The sequence below is a fragment of the Anabrus simplex genome, chromosome 1 (assembly GCF_040414725.1).
Source record: "Anabrus simplex isolate iqAnaSimp1 chromosome 1, ASM4041472v1, whole genome shotgun sequence".
Taxonomy (NCBI): Eukaryota; Metazoa; Arthropoda; class Insecta; order Orthoptera; family Tettigoniidae; genus Anabrus; species Anabrus simplex.
Window position 1 is genome coordinate 295,000,348 of NC_090265.1, and position 13,947 is coordinate 295,014,294.

General features: G+C 38.4%; 1 protein-coding gene across 2 annotated transcripts in view; it reads right to left on the minus strand.

Moving 5' to 3' along the window:
• The window catches only part of LOC137496886 (UDP-glycosyltransferase UGT5-like), a 44,598-nt gene that overhangs the window by 10,011 nt on the left and 20,640 nt on the right, over nucleotides 1–13,947 (minus strand). For both annotated transcript variants that reach the window (XM_067134791.2, XM_068231091.1), the window contains exon 2: nucleotides 3,461–4,282. In XM_067134791.2, coding sequence (XP_066990892.2) covers nucleotides 3,461–4,282 — 822 coding nt within the window. The remainder of the gene's footprint in view (nucleotides 1–3,460; nucleotides 4,283–13,947) is intronic.

Here is a 13,947-nt window from a genome sequence, read left to right on the forward strand (position 1 = left end):
TACTAAAGGTGTGAACTGATATTAAAACTACCCTGTATTATACAGTGTATTAAAAAGAGGCTATGGAAGAGAAGAAACAATCGAGAAAAGAGCCAGGAAAGGCTGCAGTTAGTCTTCTTTTTAATGTTTACACAGAAAAGGCGGTAAAAGGAAATCTATGAGGAATTGGAAAAGGAATCACAATTCAAGGAGAGGAAAAACTCTGAGATATGAAGATGATATTGTTATTTTATCTGAGTCTGCAGAAGATGCGGATAAATTTCTGAATGGTAGACACAGTCTTGGAGAAGGAATCGAACATGAAAATAAATAAATAAATAAATAAATAAATCCAAAACAAGAGTAATGGAGTGTTGTCAAATAAAGTCAGGTGATGCAGGAAATATCACATTTGAAACTGAAGTAATAAATGAAGTAGATGAATATTGTTACTTGCATATTAGAATAACTAATGAAGGCAAAAATAAGGAGGACATAATATGCAAACTAGCACAAGCAAGGAAGGTCTTTGTTAAGAGAATAAATTGCCTCGCTTCCGACATTGATATAGGAATTATAAAGGCATTTTTGAAGACTTTCCTCAGGAGGATGGCATTGTATGGAAGTGAAACATGGACGATAAATAGTTCAGAAAGAAGGAATAAAACCTTCTGAAATTTGGTCTTACAGAAGAATGTTGAAGGTGAGATGGGTAGTTCGAATCACGAATTAAGAGGTACTGATCGAATTGGTGAGAGAAGAACGGTTTGGCTAAATATTTTCGGAAGAAGAGATATAATGATAGGGCAATCTTAAGACACCCAGGACTTATGAAGTTACTTTTAGAGGGAAGTGTAAGTGGTCAAAAAGGTAGGGGTAGTCCAAAGTATGAATATGATAAACAGATTAAGGTAGATATAGGATGCAGTAATTACGTAGAAACGAAGAGGTTTATGCAAGATACGATGGCATGGAGGACTGCATCAAAACAATCTACGGACTGATGACTCAAACAGTCCATCAAAGAGACTTCGATATCTACTTGGAGCAGATGCTCGCAGAAGAGCTTGATGATATTCAGCAATGTATTAATAAGATCCATGGCGAACTTATCAATAACGTACGGTATACCGAAGACAACGTGCTGATTGCAAATAACATTCAGGTACTTCAAGATCTAGTCATTAGAGCTAAATAAGTGAGCAATGATTATGACATTGACTTCGTACAAAGTACACGGTCGTAACGAAGAATCACATACCACCTGCAAACTGTATGGTGAGCGCCCAACAGATCCAGAGGGTCAAAAATTAACCAGGACTGGGACTCATCTATGGAAGTCAAATGGAATATCTGACAATTCTTACGCTGTAGTTATCTAAGTCTAAAGCTCAGAAATAGAATGGTGAAGTGTTACGTCGTTCACTCTCCTGTATGGAGTAGAGGCATGAACGTTGACAGAAGTCACAGAGAAGAGAATTCAAGCCATTCAGATTTGGATATAGGGGCGAATATTTAAAATCTTGTGGTTGGACCATATGAAGAATGAAGAGGTACTCCAGAGAATGTGCTGTTGACCTGAGCTGATAAAAACAATTAAAACTGGGAAACTATATGAAGGACGAGATGAAGAATCATCGAAAGTATCTACTCTGTGCTACAGAAAATCTGAAGGCAGAAGAGGACCTGGCAAAAGAAGAATATCTTGGTTTTCTATGACACCTCGGAGCCCTTCCACTCCGCACGTGCTGGAAGCCGCCTTCAAGTCCGAATAAGGAAGAAGAAGAATATCTAATGTTTTAGGTAATTCGAGCTGGAATTACCTTTTCAACTCATTTTGTGATCGACCATCTACATTTTGAAACTCACTTTACCTTCCTGCATTCAAATAGAGTGTTTTAATGCATGATATACTTTTGTACGGGGATCACGCCAGGGACGGAGGCATGTGCATGAATCCTCGGTTTAGTCGTTTCTTATGAGATCAGGTCAACAAATCTTTCTCTGGAGTACCTATTCATTCTTCACATGGTCCAACCACGAAAATTTCAACATTCGCCGGTATATCCACATCTTGAAAGCCTGAATTTTGTTTCAAAACTTTCATCTTGTATATCTTAGCATTCACCTCGAATACGCAACGTACTCTTAGTGCCGCCAGAACCTCATCATCACGCATTTTAAAAAGATATTGACGAATTCCGTAGAAGCAGATTTCGTTTATCATTACACGATGGCGGTTGTACACATTTTTGTAGGAGAACAGATTAAAATATGACTGCAAAACTACGATAATTTAAATTTAACATGTTTACATATCCAGTATAACTTGTCACAGCGTTCTGTAGTTCTTTCCGAATTCGACTACGACACGGTATTGATTTAGGTAATAGAACTAGTCAAAGCTGTAGTGTGAAATACTGATGTTTGTATTCGTACAGTACATCGGTTTCATTATAACTGCGTACTGGTACCTTAAACACATAAAACTGAGATCCAATGCACTGTGTAAAATGTGAATCTTTCAAACCTGGTGCAAGTGGGGTTTATAATATGCTAGTATTCAACATTATATACAGGCTAAGATTTTTAAGATATCGAAACATGTTATCATTTTAAGAAATTGTACTATGAAGCTCATACTTAAACGTGCAGTACATTCGCAGTGGGTCAATATCTGTTGAAGTAACGGTACTAATATTTTTGAGATATTTTGCAATGAAACCACAATTCTCTAAACCAAATATCAGAGATGGAGATCTTTCAAATTCATTGGTATCATTATTTTCAAAATCTGGCAAGTAATTCTCGTACGTAGTTCCTTTATTGGACATGAAGTCTAGTCGAATGAATCATTAATGTATAGTGTTCTCTTTACCTGTTTTATGACAGATAAGTATACGCTGTACTGTGCTCATTAATACAATATGATAAATATGTATAACTTAAAACCTGAAATATCTCTGCAGGTGACAGGTAAAGGAAAAATGAATATGCGATTGTTTTTAGGGGAGAAAAATTATTCCAACAGCGCGGTCCATAGCTGGAGAACTAAGTAGGTCTAAGGACTGCGTTCTCGAGAAGAACGTGGGATTGTAAAAATAATCACATCTCTTAATTTGTGATAGGTCTACCCATGTGCCTAATGCTAAGTAGAGAAAAGAGTGCAGAAATATATCAGAAAAAATGTTAGTGCCATTGTCTCAGCAGATACTAACACCCCGGAAAAGTACTGCGGTAGCTGGAAGTGAATACATCACTTCCATATATTTAACATTATACGAGTTATTGTATGTGAACTTTTAGCTGGTTCATCATGTACAGTATATTTCAAAACCTAGCACATTTGATGTATGTATCGAACAATGACAGACTGGAGTAAGAAGAACATGTAGATTGCAGAATATAAGGTAATAAATGTTGTCTCTGAAAATGTACAAATAAATATTCATAAGAATGTACTAATTTTAAAAATGATTACCTCTGGCAGTGGTTTAGGGGTTGCAATATGTAGACCAGCAACTTCAACGTAGGCTGGAACTGCTGGCCTAGCTCTGTGAATGCTGAAATGGCTGTTAATGAGTACCAAACTGGTGTTTTTCTTCAGTTCAGAAACAGGAGGTATGTCGTCTCCGAAGTGCTGTCGTAACAAGAGGTCAGTGGGCAATTCTGATAAATAGTACTGGCCCCACTTCGTTATAGCATAATATATAGTGTTTATTAATCTTTGTTTGAAGTTCATTTCAGAAGTATAAGAAAGAAAATAGTTAGGAATATAGGATGGGTTGTCAGGATTCATTAAGCGATCATTCACCCAGGGAGATGATGATGTTGAGATCACAGAAATAATAGGTATTTTCCACTTATGAGCAAGGGCTATCCAACAGTCACCACCAAAGAACCCTGTAATAAGTACATCGAACGTATCATTTGACTTCATTAAATTTTTCATCACAGGGTGATTAAGAGAAGCTTCACAGTCTTCTACATTCTTGTTCCAAACGAAGTTCATAAGCTCCAGAGAACGGAACTGGCGGACAAAGTCCACAGTAAAATTGTTGACTATTTCAGGAAGCGCACCTTTCAGACTGATATCTGTATAGTTTGGGATCTTATTCTTCTGAGGGAAGTGACTGGCTACGTACACATCATGCCCTTTACCTGCAAGGCCTTTCATCAGGTTCTCCAGCATCGTAAACTGACTTTTTCCATTGAAGTGAAAAATGGCTAGAATACGCGCACTGTCCGAGGTACGATAACTCACTAACAGGACTAGAACTGTGAAAGCGTAACTCCACTGCATCTGAAATAAGAAAAAATTATCATTGTATTTCTCGAAAGGAAGAACTGTCATAAATTATTCAGTACTTCTAAAATACAATGGCAGATATTTGAATCAAACATTTTCCAAATCTACATTTAAAGCATCGACAATCACGGGAATATATGCACATATTTAGGGAGAGATAGTGAAAAGTTACCGCACTATGTAGAAGACGTCGTGGGAACGGATTGCCCACAGTCCACTGCTAGACTCACCAGTAAGCAGCGGCAGCGCGGGCAGGCGATCAGTCTCTTTTTCTTACTGTATAACTAAATTATTAGTTAGGAGTGAATAATGGATTAATGTACATCTTATTTTTCGTCCGAAAACTAATCTAGATCTTACTTTTCATCAAAGCAGCTGTTAAAATGATGTTCAACGCTCTCGATACAAATTGCATCGCCGAAAATATTTCCGAAATACTCGTTGTATATCAGCTTCTAAAGCGTCACGCATCACTCGTCTGATTTCATCCTGCAGGGCTTCAAGAGTACATGGATTGTTCTCATACACTTTGTATTTTAACGTTCTCCACAAGAAAAACAACAGACACGTAAATAGGGTGAACAAGAGGGCCAAAGTCCATGGCTAATTATTCGCTCATCGAACACCTGTTCTAATGCATGTATTGACTAGTATGACTAGTGAGTTGTATGGGCAGGAGCGTTATCCTGTTTGAAGTAGGCATACTGCTTTTCTTCCTCAGTCAATATTTCAAACTTGTGTATGTTTTGCACTAAACGTTCTAAGGTAACTGTTTCATGAAGGAAAATAGGGTCAATACTGTGTTACGCTCCATAATGCTACAACAAACACTGACTTACTACACGTCACCATAACGATAGATAACACATATAACGTTCAACAACAAGTGTAGAAATGTAGCACTAATAACGTGCGCTCAACAAGAACTCCACTCGTGAACCAAGCATTTTTTCCATACACTTTTCGCTAACCATACTCACTGCTGTGCTTCACCACAGACTCAATCCCCGCCCCGCAAAAGGACAAGCACTTCTCCAATCCACCTGCGTGGCATCACCAGATAAGCTTTTCATTGCATCTCCTAGTATATGGCCATATCCATTTCTGGTTTAATATTGCACCCGCCGCCTACCCATAGATTCTCCGGCGATAATTCTACAGGGTCGTATTCTGGGTTAAAGTCAAGTGGGCATCAAACATATATGAATAACCTAGCGGCATAAAGGGTAGGAGAATACGGGTGTCATATGACTACGATCGAATTATAACAATATTTCCAATTTTTAAAATCAAATGGGTTTATTATAATCCTGATGAAGGTGAGAAATTACTCAAATATACAAGGCGAATACATAATCGAATTCCACATAGTTAAACTTCGGATTGTTGAGCATTGTTCAAATTTTAGGGATAAGACCGAGTACAGCCATTCAGAAAGAGTCTATTTCATGACTTCACGTCTACGGAATATTAAGTATTAATCATTGAAGCTACTCCCAATTTTACTGGACAAACTACATCATAATACTCAAATATAACAAATCTGAGTGACACCTAACCTAATGCAAATCGATTTCCCACTGGAATAACCTTAGATAATATAACACGAACAAATACACACTTCAGATGCCTTGGGTTCAAATCGAACCCCCATTCGTACAAACACGAACCCGTCGCACCAATGGTATACACCATTGTCGACGCTGAATGACATCACAAACACATAAACACTGAAGAGAAATACAGACATATATACACAACAAAGGTGAACCCTAATCACCAGTTCCAACATTTGTGAGTCTGCCAGTCGCACACCCAGAGCCAAACGTGGGATCTTCGTTGTTTGCAGAGGACCTGGAATCCCTACTTAATAATTTTATATGCATGAAAACATTAAGTAAAAGAAACCGGGTCAATTATTTCTGACATTTATTTAAGTCGGCTGAGGAAATGGATCAATTAGCACTCCTCGCAGGAAAAAAACCACGAGAAACATTTTATATGTCACAAATACGGACCACGATTTCACGGTGTGGTGTCGAAGGCACAAAAAAACATACAAGAGGCTCACTCTTAAATACAAGTCCCCGGTCTGCTCACCCTCTCGGCCGTAGGCGTGGCAACGGCTGTTATCGCTGTCAAGGGAAGAACAATATCGTCCCCTTAAGTATCACACAATCACACCAATTCGCTTCATAAAATAAACGCCATCATTACAACGAGGTGACTCATAAATCATTTCTTATTTTTCAATTCAGAGCCTTCACATGTGTCCAACCACAATCTCAGTTCGAAAATTCACACCGTTGAGTCCTGACTTCAAATCCATTCTAACATCGTCACCTGACGCATTTTCAGCAGACTATTTCCTCCACACACACTCCTTCACATAGCTGGTCCGATAGTAACCCAGCAGACGCAGAAATCTGTATTATAACAGAACACCGGCTTCTATATTATTATTATTATTATTATTATTATTATTATTATTATTATTATTATTATTATTATTATTATTATTATTATTATTATTATTATTATTAGTAATCTTTAAATGGGCCTAATCTCTACCTGGTGCTCCTACGTGATTTACATGGTCACTAATTCTTACTTTACACTTACTTCATTACGACAAAAACTCACACGTTACTTATAAACAAACACAATTGTAACTTCACACAATTCAAAGTGTAATTAGGGTCCTACTGTTATCAAAAACACACGTTATAGTCGTTCACAATAAAAAATAGGACCTAGCTATATATTTCATTGGATGCCTTCACTTTCGCCTTCTGGGTGATTTAACTTTCCTTCTTTAACACAGGATAATATACACAAATATTACTTGGCATTCATGATAGGTCAGCCGGTTGAGTACCATACCCTCTTACACAAGCAATCCCAAGAACTAATGATACTCACCATTATATTCAAATCAACTACACAGAAATGTAACTCCAAGGATGTTAGCAGTGTTCCCCAAATACAAAGCAAAAGGAAAACCTTCCCACAAACAAATTTTCCCATATCTTCAAATTAAGTCACTCAGACTTGTTACTAAAATAAACTCTGTGCCATGCCTTTGCACATTTACAATTTAACAAACTAAGAAACCCTATTAATTATTAGCTACAACATTTTAAAATGAAATCTCCGTACCCCTCACGTCATGCATAATAGAATGGTATTACTCAGCATTATTGTCCCTCAATGACACCTCGGTTAGCTACGGGTCGTCCATCCTGGGGTTCAGTGTTGACTAATGTCCACGTTGATAGCTGTTGATTCCATCTGCTGGCGGCAACTACAATAGCAAAACTCCATATATCTAGACACTGGAAATCTTCAGTATCTATGGCACAGATACACACACAGTTAATACCCGTTCCGTTCGTCTGCATCACCACGCACTAATCGATCCGAACTTTGATTCAATTTCACGGAATCAAATATATTAAAAAAGGGTATTATTGATAGCACGACTCCGAATTAACCACTGCTCGTAGTGATGCTTATAATATTATCCGCCTCCCTCCTTTTTCTCGGGTGACGAAAGTAATAATAATAATTCTATGAGTTCCATTTATTGTTCAAAAATCGTTAAAATAAGTCTACTGCGCACTTAATTATATCACTCTCCTTAGTTCAATTCATACTCCACTCGAATTAAGTCCTTTTGCCTATTCTCTGCATTAACAGTGCTCACACAAAAGGGACCTAGAGCCCGATAGCGACATAAATCTGTCCCTCGCGAGATGAAAACACCAACTGCCCTGAGGTGACGTTTCCAAAGCCTTATATTAGTTGAGAATTTTTTCCCTCTCAAATTCCCTATACATCCTATTCTTTGTGTATTTGAGGCACATTAGTGCGATAATCACGTGGCCAGTGACCTTATATTTTGGTTGAGACTCACCCGTACGAAATCTGATCGCAGAATCTCATGTAATGAATAAATAACTGTCTTCAAATTTCCGCTCGCTCATAGGTTTCCCTCTCTCAAGTGGGTGTGAAGACATTTAACACATGGCCTCTGTAACTTTCCACTGTTATATAACCATATATTCCTTCTTTTAACAGAAGATTATCACCATAAAGGACATCACACACTCTAAATAAATTCAGAAATAACGTACAGCTCTTTTGAGTCGTTGTACAGCGCAGTATTATTAAAATCGTTAATTCCTTTATTATAGAAGACGAAGTTGGTCATGCTGTTTTAAAGATGGTTCCAAGGTTACGATGCTAAAAGGCGTACCTCCCCCACACACCAAATACATGTTGTGGGGATAACTTCTCCCTTATTTTCATCCAGGGATTCTCTAGCTCTGCTTGTGGGATATACTTTCTAGCCACACCCGTGGCGCTCCAAGTTTCGAGTTCCCCCGATCTCGCTACCAGACAATGAAATACACGTACACTTGATCACCAGTCCTTGGTTCATGTCCCTGTCGGTTAAAATGCAGTGCTTATGGAGTACAATGTCTTCTGTATGTGCTAGAACAAATTTGTTAATTTCATTTATTTCATATTACGTCGAATTTCATATGTTGACATTCTTCAAAATAATGTGGAAAGTGGAACTTCACAATAATATAGTTACCAACATGAAAACTTACCATCAGAAATGTTTTCACTGCACGTAAAATAGTTAGGTACTGGGCTACAATGAGCCATGTGGGCGAGTCAATGTATCAATCGAATTTAATATCAATTCTGTCATGGATGGCGTCGACTGTTTGAATGGTGGCCTATGAACTAAACATAATATGTTAATCTGAATACTATTTAAATACAAATATGGAAATCGAGTATAGAATAAAATAAAATACTGCACGTTAAAAAGGCGGAAGTGTTTCACGCATTAGTTTTGAAAGTCGAACTTCTCAACTCAGTCACTTTCTCTCAGGCAAATAACTATTACCTGTCTCAGTTTCATCCTTTACTTTGTCAGTATGAATGTGACTGAGGAATGAACACTACTAGTAACGCAACACTTATACCCAAGGAAGCTTGTCCCTATTATGGCGATGTGCCACTCATAGGGTTGGTTGGTGTAAGGGAGAGTGGGGCATTTGTACGCAGCGGGTAATCGTACGCAGGAGTGGGAAGGAAGCGGCCGTGGCCTTAATTAAGGCACAGTCTCAGCATTTGCCTGGTGTGAAAATGGGAAACCATGAAAAACCATTTTCAGGGCTGCCGACAGTGGGGTTCGAACCTACTATCTCCCGAATACTGGATACTGGCCACTCTTAAGCGACTGCAGCTATCGAACTCGGTGAGTTAAGTTTTAAAAGCAGAGTTGGCTAATAGTGCGCTGGAAATATGACCTATGCACACGATTACCCCACATACAAATAAATATAACGCGACATTAAAAGCAAAAATATTTAATTTTTTCTCCAGATACCAAGAGATTACACACGAAAAACGGAGAACTCCTACACAGCAGAAAATTTGGAAAAGCTGTGGAGGCCATTAGGAATAATGAGAGGAAAATAATGGAAGTGGGGGGAAATTTCAACATTCCTGAGTCAACACTTCGAAAGCAGTTACTGCAAAATCTACTTGTTCTTCCTCGTTTTGTTCGTACCCCGTTTTTACCGGTGAAGTGGAGGTAGATTTAACCGAGCAAACATTAGCAAATTTATTTTACAGTTTAACTAACTAAGGAGCAATTAAAATCTTGCTCTCAAAACCCTCTCGACCTGAGGGCTGGTTTGAAGTCCACTCAGCCTACGTGATTAGAATTGAGGAGCTATCTGACGGTGAGATGGCGGCCCCGGTCTCGAAAGCCCAGAATAATGGCCGAGAGGATGCGTCGTGCTGACCACGCGGCCCCTCAATCTGCAGGCCTTAGGGCTGAGCAGCGGTCGCACAGGTTATATATAATTATCGAGAATAGTGTCCCTTAAAATTAATTTGAATGATCAACGAATGACAGATATTAAGGCAAAGATTGATCGGATGAATTCAGAGGAATAAGATTTTCTGATTACGTTACGTTTTTGTCTGAGTCATCAGCTAATTTTAAATGATATAGAATCAATATTTGTATGACTATCCAGACGAACCCAGGGTTGACGGGCCGACAGTAAGCGATATCACTGACCGACTTTGTTTGAACCATTCCGCCAGTTAGCAGTTATTTAATAAGTCACCACTAACGAACAAGACTTGGCGCGTGATACTGACGGTCTGATTGAAAATTTACTGGGAATTTTTCAAGATTTATTTAAAACTAACAGTAGAGCTGACACCCGATTTCACTGAGGTTAACATACTGATACCGTGCGAGTTGTCTGTGTGGTTAGGGGCGCGCAGCTGTGAGCTTGTATCCAGGAGATAGTGAGTTCGAACCTCACTGTCAGTAGCCCTGAAGATAGTTTTCCGTGGGTTCCCATTTTCACACCAGGCAAAAGCTGAGGCTGTACCTCAATTAAGGCCACGGCCGATTCCTTCCAACTCCTAGCCCTAACCTATCCTATCGTCGCCATAAGACCTATCTGTGTCGGTGCGACGTGAAACAAATTCTAACATACTGATATACACGACATCGCTCCAATACGAACACCATCTAGTCGGTTTAAAACTACTGTAATCTCCCCACACTCGACCGTCCAGACTGTGAATCCCGAGGGCCCACTACGAACCGGTCAAACACCTAACTGAAAAACTCTCGGCCGGCGAGTGCTCTGGAATGTGTGCAGCTTCTGCAGATGCGGCTAATTTGGCAATAGTATGGATATTTAATTAGTTTTAAGCGTTGTACTTAATGAAAATAACACTATATAACAAGGCATTTGGTAATTTCTTTAAAAACATTCACCTTTCCAAATATTGTACCAGCATCAATATATAAACTTAGGCATAAAGAAAGAACTGAAACTTAGGATAATTTGGTAATATTTTGGTATAAATAGGCAATGTCATAGGTATAATTTAGAACTATTACGAAGGGAATGAGATGAGTGCGATAGGCTTCGGTAGCCGGTACAATTCCTATCCTGACCGCTAGATGGGGGCTTCATTCATTCCATTCCTGACCCGGTCGAATGACTGAAAACAGGCTGTGAATTTTCATTTTCATTTTCTTGAACGGATGAAGCAATGGGAAATAAAAGCATCTATTTAATTTTCAAGTAATACTTGCAAAAATCATTAGAAACTGTATAGTTGTGTTGTATTCCAGATTATGGAAGTGTTAATTAAATCCACTTAAATCGCTATATTTAATTTCTGGATGATTAAAATAACACAGAAACATTTCTCTACCTACGAAAAGAGAATTCCAATAATGAAATAACTACTACAGCTTGGTTATAACGAGAGATCCTTTATTGTGGTGATTCTCTTTATGTTACATGCCGACGATTTATTCAATAATAGAGCTATTTGAGGTAAGGTGAGGAATGTATAGGGTTATTGATTGCTATAGAAATATTGATATGCAAGTTACAAGGATAATTATACAAGCATGGATGCATGATAATACATAACGCAACCGAGCTCCTACTGTTGAGAATTAGAAAACAGCTATTTAATAACAGAATATTCCACTTTGCAATTTGACAGAAGCACACCAGATTCAAAGCGAATTGGCTCGTTATTTGAATCTCACACTACTTTGAACTGAAGATGAATGGACGTAATGAAAGTGTTCCCCAATTTTCCAATAATCCTGACTTCTATACTTTGGCCTTTATTTCTTTCTGTGACCAGTCCTTATATATTATATTATATTATATTATATTATATTATATTATATTATATTATATTATATTATATTATATTATATTATATTATATTATATTATATTATATTATATTATATTATATTATACTATATACCCCACAATATTTTATAAGTGAGATTTTGCAATAGGTGTCGTTTTTATATTTTTGCTAGTAAATGAATGGATCTTTTGCTCCAATTAATTAATCGTTTGTTGCCCAAACCTACAGAGTAATAGGCAGTATTTTACCACCAGAGAAAATTTGTTCCTACATGCACTTCCATTCACTTAAATCTGAAATGATTCAAATAGCCCCACCCTACCCTAACACGTAACACTGTTAATACAACATCTATTCTTAGGTTGTTTTAAAATCTATTGGCTCCAAGTAATTGGTTACTAACCCCTCAGAAATGCACTGGGCTTGGAACACAGAACCTTTCGAATTAAGACGAAATATTTTCCAGTTTTGGTACTTTGACCCTTTTCAATAGTTATGGTATTCATTTATTACCTGCACCTTTGTATTAGCATTATACAACAACTAGCTGATGTACCCGTGCTTCGCTACTGAATTCTACATTGTATACAGAATTCTAGATTAGGCAGTGTACACGTTGTGAGTAAGAATGTATTAAATTGCATAGCTTTTAAAGTTACCCTAGGAACACGACGGGGAAGTCACAAAATGTGTTTTCTCATATGAAGAGATTATTCATTGTAATGGTAGGCCCGCTTGCCTACCATCAGTCACAATCAGGTTGGAGAGTTTTCATTATAATGGCAGACACTCGCTCTCCACCTGCCTGTTTACATCCTCAGAAAGGCTGTCTTAGTAGTTTTCCCAACTGAAATAAACATAGGTCATTACAATGACGTCAGTAGGAATGGCGCTATTAAAAGTAATGCTATCATATAAAATACTCGATCAAATGAAAAACGACACATTTTTTTCACTTTCAACGAACAGTACTACGCTGCCGATCTAACAGTCCAAAGTTCCAGAGCTTGAATGACCAAGCCGCAGACAGCCGTGATCGGTGAGCACTCTTCGCCGTTTTTCGGCGAGGTGGTCGAATAGTGGAGAGTCCAACGACAAAAACGATGCCCTTTTACTAATCTGTTCCCTAGGAGTACGCGATAAGTCGGAAAATCTCAATTCATACACTGGTGGCGTAAAAAACTGTATGACTTGGAGGCAAATTTTTCCTCCAAGCCAGAGAGAAACCCCTCTTCACCGCTATTTTGGAATAAAGTGAATGTAGAATTTTTTTAAAGTGAAGAGGAAGAAGATTTTCTTAAAGAACGGCTCTTTTCAGTGTTGAATTTTGAGTTATTTAGTGAATTGTGGTGCTATAATTTGGAATCGGCCTAAATTGTAATTCTTTTTTGCTAGTGACTTTACGTCGCACCGACACAGATAGGTCTTATGGCGACGATGGGATAGGAAAGGCCGAGGATTTGGAAGGAAGCGGCCGTGGCCTTGCTTAAGGTACAGCCCCAGCATTTGCGTATTGTGAAAATGGGAAGCCACGGAAGACCATCTTCAGGGCTGCCGACAATGTGATTCGAACCCTTTATCTCCCGGATGCAAGCTCACAGCCGCGCACCTCTAACAGCACGGCCAACTCGCCCGGTGAATCGTAATTCTAGACCAGGGTATACTACTACTATTACTAAGTGAGTCTCTGCCGTAAATGTACACACTGCTCATTCAAAATAGTGCGTCAGAGGAGGGATCGAATAGCTGAAATACTATGATGAACCAGTGTTTTACATACCAGCAGAATCAGGAAATGTATGAACCAAAGGAATGGCATGTTAAAGAAGAAAGTTTTCCAACTCCCCAGCTATTTCCCGCCAAAATTCAGTTAGGATGTTATACTCGGTACGCAGCAGTAACCCCATCTATCGGGGTTGAGTG